This window comes from Acomys russatus, chromosome 10 (assembly GCF_903995435.1).
Source record: "Acomys russatus chromosome 10, mAcoRus1.1, whole genome shotgun sequence".
Taxonomy (NCBI): domain Eukaryota; kingdom Metazoa; phylum Chordata; class Mammalia; order Rodentia; family Muridae; genus Acomys; species Acomys russatus.
Genome location: NC_067146.1, coordinates 52730838 through 52744463, shown reverse-complemented (window position 1 = coordinate 52744463; position 13626 = coordinate 52730838). Strand labels below are relative to the sequence as shown.

Below are 13626 nucleotides of genomic sequence, written 5' to 3'. Positions count from 1 at the left end.
ACACGCGTTGCTTCCTGGGAGTTGAAGTTTAAGGTTTGCCTCCGCGGTGGAAACGAGTCCCGGGAGTTGATCGCTGCAGAGAGTCGAGCGCGGCATGTTGGATTTTGTAGTCCTCGTGTCCTCCGCCACGGGCATTCTTAAGAAACATGGCCACCCCGGGACTACAAGTCCCAGACGCCCGTGCGTGGGGAGCTGGTGGGCGGGGCTGGAGCGGTGGGTACCACCTCCTCTGCAACGCCGGGGCCGGGAGTCTTAGAACCCAGGGCCCGCAGGGGTCCCCGCGGCCGCTGCGATGCAGAAATACGAGAAACTGGAGAAGATTGGGGAAGGTAATGGAACCACGAGATGTTCCTGCAAGGTCGTTGTCTGAAGACCCTGCTTGCAGTCCCAGCTCCCTTACCGTCTGCTATACCTGCAGGCTCCGACCTCAGCACCGGGCAAAGCCCTAGCCGCTGAGCCCTACACTCATTGCAGACACCCTTCTCCCTGTGTTAGCATCTGCGGCAAACTCTTGCTCTTAGCCTTAGCAGTGTCTATGGACCAGTCTTCCTAACCGCTATACTTCCTGCATTTCTGGCCCCTAGCCTCGGCATCGCTTGCAAACCTCACTTGGAACCCCTGCTTCGACTCATTGCAGAACCTCCAACCTTAACATTTTTGTAGGCCTTCATTCCTCTCCTAGATGACTCCTCGCTACTTCTCCAACCCCCCCACCTCTACCCCCACCCCACCCCACCCCACTCCCGAGCTTATGGCAGATTCTCCCTGCAGCTGAAACCTTGAGCTTTTTTAGGCACCTTCTCCTTGGCATCCTCACTCACAAAATTACTCCACATCTGGCCTTCACCCTGAAAACTTGCCCTTAACACTCAAAAATGTTGAGAAGGATCCTCTCCCTCACCCACACGACCTCACCCTAGGCACCTATGGAACTGTATTCAAGGCCAAAAATCGGGAAACCCATGAGATTGTGGCTCTGAAGCGTGTCAGACTGGATGATGACGATGAGGTAAGACTGGGGTGTGAGGAGTGGGTATCAAGCCGTCTTGGGCAGTCTGTGATTACTACCCCCTTACATATCGTAGGGTGTGCCAAGTTCAGCCCTCCGGGAGATCTGCCTACTCAAGGAACTGAAACACAAAAACATTGTCAGGTGAGGTATGTGGGGGAGGTAGGACCTCCTCCTCAGACTGGGCTGCTGTTGGAATGTTAGAGGCCAACTTGGGGATCTGGCTAAGCCTTTCATTCTCCCTAGGCTTCATGATGTCCTACATAGTGACAAGAAGCTGACATTGGTTTTTGAGTTCTGTGATCAGGTGAAAGGGGCTTGTGGGGGTAGTGGTCATGGGAGGGAATCGGGGTCCAGATGAAGGTTGAACTTTGTCCTCTTCTCCTCACCACCATCTCTCTTTAGGACCTGAAGAAATATTTTGACAGCTGTAATGGTGACCTGGACCCTGAGATTGTGAAGGTGAGGGAAGGCGTGTCTAGGGATCCGTGGAACCTGGGCGTACCTATATAAAGTATCAGCACTCCATGAGTGCCAGGTTGGGGTCCTGGGGTACCAGAGGAACCCTGTTTGTGCCCTGAAGGACTACTAGTCTTGGTGAACATTTTCCTGTGGTTTCCTTTGACTTGTACAGTATCTGATTCCACTGATGTCTTTTATACTCCAGAGATGAGACACATGAGAAAATAACCTCTTGGATTCAACAAATACCAGCCCTACATAGTGGCCTGTACTTCTAACTTTAGCACTCAGAAGGTGGAGGCAGGAGGATCTCAAGTTCAAGACCAGCCTGAGCTATATAGCAGGGCCTTGTCTCAAACATCAAAGCAAAAGCAAAACAAAAAGGGATTGGAGAGATGGCTCAGCAGTTAACACATTACTCTTACAGATGATGTGAGTTCAGTTCCCAGCCCCGACCCAAGGTGGCTCATAGCTACCTATAACTCCAGATCTAAAAGATCCAGTACCTCCCCAGTCCCCGACTCATACATACACACATGCATACATACACACATGCATACATACACACATGCATACATACACACATGCATACATACACACATAATTTAAAAATAAAGTCCAAGGCTACACAGAGAAGCCTTGTCTTGAAAAAAACACATAATAATAATGATGATGATGATGATGATGTAGTAAATCTTTAAAAGAGAGAGAGAGAAATCAACAAATTAAATATTTGCTGAAGATTTTGCTGTATACCAGTCACTGTTCTAAGCACAAGACCACGCAAGTGCCTTAGCCTGGCTTCTAGGAGACCAAGCCCTGAGTGATACAGTAGCTTTTGTATTCGTGTCGATAGCCACAGTGCATGTGCTGAATTGCCAGGCAGGGCAGACCATCATGGACTGTGAATGCAGGAAGGCCCACCAACCTGTCAATCCAGAAAGGTGTGAGGAGCAAGGACAACTTGGCTAGTGTTGTACCTCTAGTACCTACTGACTGCAAAGCAGAGTCAAAAGTAACTAGACAAGAAGCCGAAAAGATAGCTCTGTTGTTAGGAACACTTGCTGTCCTCGCAGAGGACTCTGCCTCCCAGTATTCACAGTGGGTGGCTCACAACTGCCTATAAACCCAGTTCCAGGGGACCCGACCCTACACACACACACACACACACACACAGACACACACGGTAATTGAATAGATTTCTCCGCTTGGCTACAAGTCACATGGGCACAGTGTGTCTGACTCCCTCTTCCCCTACCTTTCCCCCAGTCATTCCTCTTCCAGCTACTGAAAGGCCTGGGATTCTGTCACAGCCGCAACGTGCTGCATAGGGACCTGAAGCCCCAGAACCTGCTCATAAACAGGGTATTGCTGTGGGATCAGGGAGTACGAATGCAGAAGCTGGAGCCAGGGGTGGGGGATCCTTGAGGGAGCAGGAATGGGGGGAGGGGGAGGGGAAGGAAGCAGAGCCTGCCCTAAACCATTTAAAAGTCCTTCTCCATGTGCTCTTTGTGTTATCTCCCCCTCAGAATGGGGAGTTGAAATTGGCTGATTTTGGCCTGGCCCGAGCCTTTGGTATCCCAGTCCGCTGTTACTCTGCTGAGGTGAGCCTGGAAAGTGGTACATGGAGTTGAAGGGAGGGAGTCCCCCAGTGGCTTCTCTACACCACACTGAGCCTCCTCCTGGACCTCCTTCCAGCTCTCTAAGTGGGAGGGGGGGTTCCCTATGGGTGGGGTCTTCTTCAGGTGGTCACGCTGTGGTACCGCCCACCGGATGTCCTCTTTGGGGCCAAGCTGTACTCCACGTCCATCGACATGTGGTCAGCCGGCTGCATCTTTGCAGGTGACACATTGGGGTTCTGCAGAGGCACTTTCTTTCCCAATTGGGTTAACAAATAGGGTCTGAAGGATCTCTTGTGAGGGAAGGGAGAGGGGCTCTTGGGGCTGGGGCTGGAAGGCACAGGGGCACCTCAGAATGACGGGTCCTTCATGCGCCCGCTCTATCCTTGTTTTTTCCTTCAGAGCTGGCTAACGCAGGGCGGCCTCTCTTCCCTGGCAATGATGTGGATGACCAGCTGAAGAGGATCTTTCGATATCCTTCCAGTGCCCTTAGCCCACTCTTCCTTCACCCCTTTGTAGAAAGGGAGTGGGCATGGGGCTTAGAGCCGGGGTGAGAGCCATTGCTCGCCCTCCATCTTGTTCTTGCATGGGGTCACTGTGGAGAGATGCGGCCTATTGGTAAGGATGACACACCTGATGAGGCACTTAGAAGTAGGCCTTAAGATGAAGGAACAGGGGTTCTTGGAGAAAACCGACTTGTCTGTTAGGACCACAAGCATTAAGGGTTGGATTTTCCCAGGTCACTGTAAACACCATAAAATGGGGTTCATCTCAGGCTGGGCTGGGGGGCTAGAGCAAGATGGTGTAAGAGAAGGGCAGGTGGGAGTGGAGTGAGGAATCTCCCCCGCTTGCCCCTGAAGTGTAGGTGTAACCCTCTCCACAAGTGGCCCTTGACCACGTGGACACACTACTAGGGACACCGACTGAAGAACAGTGGCCCGCCATGACCAAGCTGCCAGACTATAAGGTGTGACCAGCTATGGGAGGTCTTGGTTCAGTAGAAGCCCCTTTTCTTTTCTGACCCTATGTCGGTACCTCTGGCCTGACTCTGCCTGGCCCTCTGCAGCCCTACCCAATGTACCCAGCCACGACATCCTTGGTGAACGTCGTACCCAAGCTCAACGCCACAGGGAGAGACCTGTTGCAGGTAGGTGCCTAGCGGGTAGAAGCAGATGGGGGCATTCGCCTTCCTAGACCTAGGAACTGGGGATCGTAGTGCTTGCCCAGAGGGAGGAGAAGACGGTGGGCTGTCCTGGTCTGAGTCCACCTCTGCCTTTCTTCCCACCTGCAGAACCTATTGAAGTGTAACCCTGTGCAGCGCATCTCAGCCGAGGAGGCCTTGCAGCACCCCTACTTCTCTGACTTCTGTCCCCCATAGGCTCTCTGACCCCTAGTGGCCAGGCTGGGGCCTGGCCTATTGCAGCCTCCCTCCCAGGAGGGTAGAAAAGTCAGCTGTGGGATGCTGTGCACCAGCTGTGCTGGGCCCAGCCAGGGGCGAGTTACCCTGGCCCGCGGTTTTCACTTCCTCCATGGACTTTATTTAATTTCATAAATTGGCTCCTTTCCCACAGTCTGCTGATATGGTGGTTGGGTGTCACTGAAGGGTGGCTGGGGACCCCTGCTCTGTGATTCGGCCTACAAGCTGCTCACTGTCGGCTCTGTCTCTTTACGTGCCCTGAGACCAGGAACAGGAGACCATGATCCTTGCTCTTTTGGATGTGTCATGACAGGCCTGTCTCCACATGCAGGCTTCTGTACTCCTGCATACTTTTCTCCTATGCCTAGAAGGGCCAGATACAGTCCTAAAGTAGGATGCCACTGACCTGGGTGCCAAGTTGAGCCAGGCCTCTGTGTGGGTATCTCTGCGTCCTGTACAGAGCCTCCCATCTCTGTTTTCTCACACTTGGAGTTGTAGGCTGCGGCAGGAGAGACCCAGAGCTGTGTGGGTCTCTTCCATAAGAACAGCCCTTCCGCTGGCCGGTGGTGGCGCACACCTTTAATCCCAGCACTCGGGAGGCAGAGGCAGGCGGATTGCTGTGAGTTCGAGGCCAGCCTGGTCTACAGAGCGAGTCTAGGACAGCCAAGGCTACACAGAGAGACCCTGTCTCAAAAACCAAACCAAACAAACAAACAAACAAAAAAACAAAGAACAGCCCTTCCCAGTTCCTGTTTGCCAGTTTCCCAGTGTTTGGGGTGCAGTGAAAGAAGGAAACTGGAACTGAGGCAGAGGTCCAGGGGTGCCCTCTTGACAGGAAAGGGAAGGGAGGGCTCTCAGGCCTACTCTCTCAAGCAGGCTGTCAGCTCCTGTGGAGAGGTTGGCAAGGCAAGAACGTTGCCATAGCATGAAGTTCAGAGGCAGGACACCATCTTGTGTTCTTGCACATGGACTAGAGTCTTTGCTATAAGTCTGCCACTTCCACAATCCTGCCCACCTACTTAGAGCCTCATACCGGCTATACACTGTTGGCGCAGGGAATAGCGACTCACTCTGCCCACTGTGGGCCATCACACCTAGTTAGCCTCTGGGCACGGAGAGACTGCCTTTTTAGATGTTGGTAGGAGGTGGACATAGTGGTATAGGCCTGCGTTCCGAACTACCAAGGAGCCCGAGGCAGGAGAGCTGCAAGGCCCACTGTGGGCTGCAGAGTGAGGATGAGGCAATCTGGACAACATAGTGAGACTCTTGTTTCCAAATAAACAAGATATAAAAAGGGCTGGGAAGCCAGACATGGTGGTATATGCCTATAGTCTCAACACATGGGAGGTGGAGGCAGGAAGATTAAGAGTTCAAGGTCACCCTGGGCTGCACAGTTCAATGCCAGCTGGGAGTGTATGAGACTCTGCCTCAGAAGGACAAAGTGATGGGCGTAGCGGCTGTCCCCAGACCCTGGGTTCAGTCCCCATTGCTCAGGAAAAACAAAATTAAAAGAAAATAGGTTTGATAAGTTCATGAACACAAGGGTACACCCAATTGCTCTCCCCTTAAAATTATCCTCCTCCCTCGCCCACCCCAAGGGCATAACTGGGGCCCAGGTCCCAGCTGTCAGTGGATGGGGTGGAAGGCTGCTAGTGTCTGACTTGTAAGGCAAACACCCGAGGCATGTGCACTAGAGTTTTATTAGGGTGAAGACAGCAAAGATGTACAGGCTGGACATGTCCAAGATGTCACGGTGCAGCCAAGCGGTCACAGCAGGTCTAGAGCCTTGTGACGAGGTAACAGGTACGATGTGAGGCAGAGAGTGTCTTGGTGACAGCACAGGGAGGGGTAGGAGGCCTGGTGGGACAAGCCAAGCACTGGGCAGGACCCCTCCACCTAGTCTACCCTGGATCTGAACCTCCTCCTCTCAACCTGCCCTGACCTTTGACTTTCTGGGGCATATTTCATATTACCTGGGACCCAGGCTGAGATGGGGAACGTGTGCTCGATGGCCATTCAGCCCTTCCTGAAGCTGTGGGGAAAGGGAGAGGCAGGTGGAGACCAGCCAATATTGCCGGACGTAGCTCCTGGACCAGATGTGTAAGGTTTGGGGTGAGGCCTACAACGCTACGGGTCGGGGAGGGCAAAGGGACTGTTACCAGAGCATTGCCAGAGCGCCTTTGAGAACTCCTTCTGTTCCAGAGATACCCCAAGACTCTGTCTTGGAAAACCTGGGGGCAAGTGGCGGGAGTAGGTGGTCAACATCCACCTCCCTGGACACTTGTGGCCTGGTTCTTCCCCCATCGTGTCTGGGATTCTGTCCCACCTCACAGAGGTAGTCCAGGATCTCGAGGATGGAAAGCAGGCTGGCTCCAATAAACAGCCCCATCTGTCCCCCAATGTCTCCTGTGGAGGCAGAGTGCCTTCAGCTCAGTCACTTGCCCTGTCCACACCTCTGCAGCCCCAGGCACTCCGTACACACCCAGCAGCTCCGACACTTCATAGGCTGCCTTTTGCTCAACTGCCTCATAGTTGAGGGCTTCAAAGAAGATATCCAGAACCAGTACATTCTCCCTGGAGGAAAAGAAGCCCAAAGTGCTTGCTGGACACCGCCTCAGCTGGAAGTAGGTGTGGGCATTCTGGCCTCTTTCAAGATCTTTGCGTTATTCCCATCCCCCAAGGCCGAAAGTTTAAGGAGTTTGCCCAGAGTCCCAGAACCCGTTATAATATGAATCCAGCCTGGGCTGTGTGCAGTCCAGTACCCTCCTAGGAGACCCTCGACTCAGGCACAGTCCCTGGCTTCGCTACCGTCCCTGGCTCACGTGATGTAGGTCTCGCTGCGGTTGTATTTCCGGGCCAGGTAGCGAGCTGAAGCGCGGCTGGGAATCCGCACCATGGAGAGCTCCTTGGCATAGCGCGTGGTGGCGCACGGGTTGGAACAGACACACGTGTCCTTTCGCAGCATGGCGTCTGCAGGCCGCAAAGCAGGGATAAGGACCACTTGGTCAGAAGGTTGGGATCAACGATCAAGTGGATGGGGGACAAGGGGGCTGAATAGATGTGCCTTACCCAGAGCTGGGCTGGCACAGTCCTTGTACTGTTGGGGGCTGCACACTGGGGAGTTTCCTAGGTTAGGAAGGTGAGACCGGTCCAGGAGCCTGAGAGCGCCCCCTAGGGAATCCCCAGTCCCTTATTCCCAACAGACCCCAGTCTCTTACCGGGCATATGCATCATTCGACATCCACACTTCCGAGCCACATAGCGCGTCTCACAGGCCAGGCGACACCCTATTAAGCTGTAAGGAGGGCTGGGGCTGGGGCTAGGGGAACCCAAGGGATCAGAGGGCTCTGGATCAAAGTCGGGATCCACAGATGCAGTATTGCAGTCACCCCAGGGCGGTGGCAGGAAGGTCAGCTGTGGAGGGACGACGGTACGGAGACTCTGGGGTTATGGAAGTTGCTGGGGGTGAGGGCCCCAGGGACAAGACCATGGCTTGGGGTCTGAGGGTCTTCTGGGGAGGGTAGGAGCTTGGGGGAGGGTGGGAGGTACAGGCAGATGAACCAACATACTTGCTGCTGCTGGCAGGACACAAAAGTCTGGTGGCCTGGGGCTGCCCCAAAGCCCAGCTGGTCAATGGCAGGGGGCTCCTCCTGGCTGTGGATCTGCACTCGGATCCCCACCTCAAACGGGGTCTCTTCTGCAGGGAGGGGCCTTTAAGGCCTCAGACACTCCACTGCCAGGAGGGACTCCCTTGACAGCCCCTCTCCTCATGCTTCGGGCATCCTCTCTATGCACCAGCTCTCCTTCCTGTGGTTTCTGTGACTTCTAGTGCCATGCGTGCCTCCACCCTCACCCCTCCTCACAGGCAAATGACCCTGAGCCCCTCACCCATGTCCTTCCAGATGGGCAGATACTCCTCCTGCTGTACATCCAGCATAACCTCCAGCCCATTGCCAGCGCCACCCTTAGGAGTGGTGAGCAGGGGTACACCGTGGGCACCGGAGTTGAAGGTGTAGCACTGCCCCATTCGTGTGAAGATCTGGGGGCAGAAAGGGACGGGCCCTCTCTCAGACAAGCCCTTGGGTAGGAGGCACCTCCGCTCCCCTCCTTGAGCCCTTTCTCTTTGTTTGGTCACTTGGGTTTTTTGGGAGGGAGGGGGGGCTGGGTTTGAGGCAAGTTCTTTTGTAGCCTGGGCTTGTCTGCTGTTTGCTGTGTCACTCAGAGGGCCTCAAACTCCTGCCTCTCCTGCCTCCAAATACCAGCTGCTGGGATTACAGGGATGAGCTGCCTGCCTGCTGTACCCAGTGACAAATCCTCCCAGTTCTGGAAGCAGAAGTCCAAGTTCAGTACATCTTGAATGTGTTACCTAAGTACCTAGGGGGAGCCTAGGTGAGTAAGTCTAGGTGACCTAGTTGAATTTCCACCCTGTCCCAACTAATTTTCTTTTCCTTCCTTTTTTCTTTTTATCTTTCTTTCTTTCTTTCCTTTTTTTTTTTTCTCAAGACGGGGTTTCTCTGTATCTCCTTAGCTGTCCTGGGCTCGCTTTGTAGACCAAGCTGGCCTCGAACTCACAGTGATCCACCTGCCTCTGCCTCCCAAGTGCTGGGATTAAAGGTGTGCACCACCACCACCCAGCCTGTTCTATTTTTCTTCAGATTTTCTTTTTGAGGCAGGGTCTCTTTATGTAGTCTTGGAACTTGCTATATTGTGTAGAGGAGACTGGCCTCAAACTCGCAGTGATCCTCCTGCTCCTGAGCTGTTGCCCAGGTTCTGGGGTTAAAGGTATGCACCACCATGCTTGTTTTATGTTTTGTACTTTTTGAGACTGGATCTCATGCAGCAAACCGGTTCTCCTACCCTCCTCGAAGGAACTCCAAAGCCCACATCTCAGTGTCCTCAGCCTCACATGTAGGCGTGTGGAGTGGGGAAGCCTCCCTCCTCACACCAATTCCTCTGCCTCGCCAAAGCCTGAAGCCTACAGGGATAATTGAAACAAAAGGAAATGGCTCTATTCTTTGGAGTGGCAAGATTCTGATGAGGCAGAGGAAAGTACGTCTTCTGGTGGCAGACAGGGGCCTCTGTCTAGAGCAGTCCCAAGGTTTTACATTCTACCCTAGGAGTAGTGTCTCCACCGACTAGCCCTTGGCTCTGCAGCTTGCTTGTGTCAGTGTCCTTGCTGAGAGGCATAGCCAGGTGCACAGTGGGCTAAATGAGGAGAAGGGAGCCTCCAGAAGCAGCTTCCTGGACTAGACAGCATGACCTAGATGGAGGACCTGTGGCCAGCAGGAACCAGGGGATACCCAGGCAGGGGTGTTAAGGCTTCCTGGTGTCGAGGAAACTTGGGCTGACAAGGCTTAAGAGTGTAGTCCCTAGCTGGGTAGTGGTGGCACACGCCTTTAATTCCAGCACTCAGGAGGTATAGGCAGGTGGATTGTTGTGAGTTCAAGGCCAGCCTGGTCTACAAAGTGAGTCCAATTCAGCCAAGGCTGCACAGGGAAACCCTGTCTTGAAAAACCAAACCAAACCAAAACAAAACAAAACAAAAAAAAGAGTGTAGTCCCTGAGTAGGAGACTTAGGGCAACTGGCTCACCACTGTGAAGTTCTCGGGCCCACAAGGCTGGCCACGGTAGCGGCAGTCCATCAACATGTCCTCAAGAGAATGGCCGGCTCTGGCGTAGAGTTGTGCCATGTCAAAGGTGGGACTAGGCATGAAGCCAGGCGGTGCAGGGGGCTGGCCCAGGGCGCGAAGGTAGGCAGCGTGTTCAGCAGGGTCCAAGCCCAGCAGCGCCGTTCCAGCCCAGTGCAAGTCATTGGGTGTGAGGCGTGAGCGGCGAAGTGGATTGATATTGCACAGAGTGACAGCTGGGAAGGTAAGCTGGTGGCTCTCACGCTCATCTAGGGTGGTCTTATGGTGGAACTCCCCATAGTAGCGCACCCGCTCAGCCACCTGGTAGAGGAAGGCCGCCAGCGACAGGAGCACAGCTGTGGCCCACAGCCCACGGCGCAGGGTCAGGCCCCCAGGGCCAAAGACGTGGCCTAAACCATGCATTGTGCAGCTGCTGGCGAACACCCGGATGTCCGAGGCCTGTCGCTCCGGGGCCTGCTCCAGTCTGGAGGGGGATTTCATGGCAGGAGCCCAGGGAGGGGTCTGCTGACTGGGTACCGGGTTTCCAAGGGGTGATGGAAGGCTGTTTTGTAGGGCAAGTGGGGGAGATTGAGATGGGATTCAGGTGTCTCAGAAAGGAATAGAGAGGAGAGAAAAGGAGAAGGGAGGAGCCAAGATTGAGAGGCGAAAAGTACTGGCCTGGTAGGACTGGACGAGGTGAACTTCGGTCCAGCTCTGCCTTCCCCAGAACAGGCGTTGGCTCCGTGGGGCTGGGGCTCTGCAGTAAAGGCCAGGTAGGGCGCAGGAGGTAGTGGCAGACAGGGGCTGCAGAGCAAGACTGATCTGAAGCTGCTGCAGAGGATTAGGTTTCAGCATGAGGGGGACTGGGGGGGGCAGCAGAGCAGTCTTGGGGGGGGGCCAGAGAAGGTCCCTGGGGCCCCAGGCTGAGCCATTAGTGCAGCGTGAGGGGGAGTCACTGCTGTCAGAGACCAGAGGCGCCAGGAGGAAACCACAGCAGTCCAGGGTAGGATTTGAAGTAAACCCAGATAGACATTGGGGTTGGGGATGCCTTTGGGACCCAGTCACAGCCCCTGAATGCCAGACCTGAGGGTCAGCTGCTGAGGTTTGCTTCGGCTCCTCTTTCCTTTTGCCTCTCCTGCCCTTCCGAGAACCCACCTGGCATCATTTCTTCTTTCGCAGAGCAGACTTGGCTCTTGACCAAGTTAGAGAGTGGTGGGAGGTTTGGCACAGGCAGATCTTCTCTTCCTATGACCCCAGCATCCTAGTAACACTGCATGAGCAGGGCCCTTTTCGGGTTCCATATTTAGTGGCTTCCTGTGCTCTGAGTGGCTGTCTCTGCCTGGAGACCCAGGCCCAGCTCATTCTCAGGCCCTCCTGCTGGTCAGGCTATCCTCCTTCAGAATAACTATGGATTCTCCTGCTCCCCCCAAGGTATCCAGGGTACCCCGTGACTTTCCACCTTCCTCTCTTCAATTATCATATTCAAAGATCGTGACCTCCACATCCGGAAAGCTCCGTCATTACTGGAGGTGGTCCTAGACCATCATGTGGAGGTGCTGTCTTCTGTCTTCTCTGATAACCCCTGGAGTTTCCCAGCCTTTCAACCCCACCTTTGCTATCAATGTCATAGAGAAACTCCCTGGAACAGTTTCCGGGTTGAGGGCACTGCTTTGCTAATTTGGCGGATGTCACCAGATCCCCCACCCCCAGCCCAATAGCAGTTATACCATTTTGCACTCCCATTAGTCTTGACCAGGGAATATGCCTGGAGGGGACTCCAGGCCACTGAGTCATCAGCTTCCTGCACCTTGTCCTCCATCGGGCAAAGGCAGCATGTGACCCAGGCATGGAGCCACTTCCAGGAATTCTGAAAGGAAGATGAGGGGAGGGCTTCGGGGTGGGGTGTGTGCTTCCAGAGCTCAGTGTTAGCTGACTTGGAAGAGTGAGTGCAAGGGACTCAGACAAGAGGGGCCAGCAGGCCAAGGGCATCGGCATAGGGGCCTGCCTGCTGCTTGTCACTGTCATGGTCTGTACTGGGTAAACTCTCATCTGTCCTCATGTATCTAGGAATTAGGCAGAACCTTGTATGCTCAAGAGCAATCAGACATGGCTGGGCACCGTGGCACATGCCTGTAATTCCAGCACTTGGGGAGGCAGAGGCAGGAGGATTTCTGTGAGTTCAAGGCCAGCCTGGTCTACAAAGTGAGTCCAGCACAGGCTACACAGAAAGACCCTGTCTTGAAGAAAAAAAAAAACAAATAAACAAAAATCAGACACCTCCATTATTTACATTTTCTCTAATGTTTACTTATTGCATATGCATGTCATGTGTATGGAGGTTCAGATGATAACTTTTGGGAGTTTCTTGTGCACTACATGGGTTTTAGGGGATTGAACTCAGGGCCTTAGGTTTGTTAGCAGGTGTTTCTGTTTATTAAGCAATCTCACTGGTCCCAGGATATTTATATTCCATGTCTTTGAAAAGCACTGGAGACTGCCAGGTTCATTCTGGTGGCTTCTGGCCATGAGTGGTGGAGACATAATTACACCAACCAGCCAGTCACACTGCAAGGCCTCTGACTGACTGCACATTGGTCCTTCTAGCAAGCACTCAGGGCTCAGTCTCAGAAACTGTCCCAGGCTTAGTGGCACAGGCTTGGCAAGTAACATCTTAGGAAAGAGGGGTGACTAAAATGGCTTGTGGCACAGATGTGACCACTTTCTGGGGTTACTACACTGTGGTTTTTAAGGGCATCGTTACAAAATGTCCCACTTCACTTCTGGAAGAGGCTTCCTCGAGAGCAAGTACAGACAAGCTGCTTTTCTCTACTAGGCACCGGGAAAGCCAGGCCAGGGTGACAGGGTAAACAAAGCCACAAGGCTGGGGTCACCAGCTATTGAGCACAGGATCCCATTCCCTGGTAGGCAGTCATCCAGTGGCTGTCAGGGGACTGAGAATCTGTCACCAAGTGACTTGTGCACTGCTACCCTGATGATTGTGTGCATGATGTGGGGCCACTTGGCTGGGTGCTCTGTGACTGGGGGGGGGGGGGGGGGGGAGGAGGGAGGGAGTTTATGTCCCAAATGGACAGAGGGTAGGGCCACACAGAGGGGGCATTTCTATGGAAAGCAAAGGCCTTGCTCTAAGCTACACTTGACCAGGTTGGGTGGGGTGGGGTGGAGGCAGTGGCTGGACGATGGAAGCCACCCCAGAACTTGCCTTCCTGGGCTGTCACTACAGACACTGAACCAAAGCACTATGGACTAGGTAGGGTTCTTGGGTTCCTTGTCCTAAACACAAGTCTGACTTCAGCTTCTGCACTCACCGGAGCCACCTTTCCTACACCAGCGCCCAAGAGCAGCTTTTTCTGTACTTAGCACCCATCACTCCTGAAAGACCATTACCCTTTGCCGCATGACAAGTATAGACTGCTTGTGTGGCCATGAAGTTACAGCACCTCTCCCCTGCCCTGCACTACAACGCAGATGTGG

General features: G+C 53.8%; 2 protein-coding genes across 2 annotated transcripts; one reads left to right on the top strand and one right to left on the bottom strand.

Moving 5' to 3' along the window:
- The first annotated feature begins 172 nt into the window (after window positions 1-172).
- On the top strand, window positions 173-5054 carry Cdk5 (cyclin dependent kinase 5). Its single transcript, XM_051152156.1, has 12 exons — window positions 173-329; window positions 921-1009; window positions 1086-1153; window positions 1256-1316; window positions 1415-1471; window positions 2741-2836; window positions 3001-3075; window positions 3217-3313; window positions 3493-3563; window positions 3998-4057; window positions 4157-4237; window positions 4382-5054. The coding sequence occupies exons 1-12, from the start codon at window positions 293-295 to the stop codon at window positions 4466-4468; spliced, it is 879 nt and encodes a 292-aa protein (XP_051008113.1). The 5' UTR covers window positions 173-292; the 3' UTR covers window positions 4469-5054.
- A 1105-nt stretch (window positions 5055-6159) lies between these two features.
- On the bottom strand, window positions 6160-10771 carry Asic3 (acid sensing ion channel subunit 3). Its single transcript, XM_051152151.1, has 11 exons — window positions 10099-10771; window positions 8396-8546; window positions 8077-8204; window positions 7726-7921; window positions 7577-7633; window positions 7330-7477; window positions 6990-7081; window positions 6834-6913; window positions 6667-6738; window positions 6481-6539; window positions 6160-6364 (listed from the first exon to the last, which is right to left on the bottom strand). Exons 1-11 carry the CDS (start codon window positions 10633-10635, stop codon window positions 6286-6288), a joined length of 1599 nt encoding a protein of 532 aa, XP_051008108.1. The 5' UTR covers window positions 10636-10771; the 3' UTR covers window positions 6160-6285.
- Between the last annotated feature and the right edge of the window lie 2855 nt (window positions 10772-13626).

Bases quoted from the DNA above. Each gene is read 5' to 3' on its own strand.
- Cdk5 (XM_051152156.1), top strand. From the start codon at position 293: ATGCAGAAATACGAGAAACTGGAGAAGATTGGGGAAG. The intron at 330-920 runs GTAATGGAACCA...ACCTCACCCTAG, and splicing joins ACTGGAGAAGATTGGGGAAG to GCACCTATGGAACTGTATTC. The intron at 1,472-2,740 runs GTGAGGGAAGGC...CCTTTCCCCCAG, and splicing joins TGGACCCTGAGATTGTGAAG to TCATTCCTCTTCCAGCTACT.
- Asic3 (XM_051152151.1), bottom strand. From the start codon at position 10,635: ATGAAATCCCCCTCCAGACTGGAGCAGGCCCCGGAGCGACAGGCCTCG. The intron at 7,478-7,576 runs GTAAGGCACATC...TGCGGCCTGCAG, and splicing joins CTGTGCCAGCCCAGCTCTGG to ACGCCATGCTGCGAAAGGAC. The intron at 6,914-6,989 runs GTGTGTACGGAG...CTGCCTCCACAG, and splicing joins TGAAGTGTCGGAGCTGCTGG to GAGACATTGGGGGACAGATG.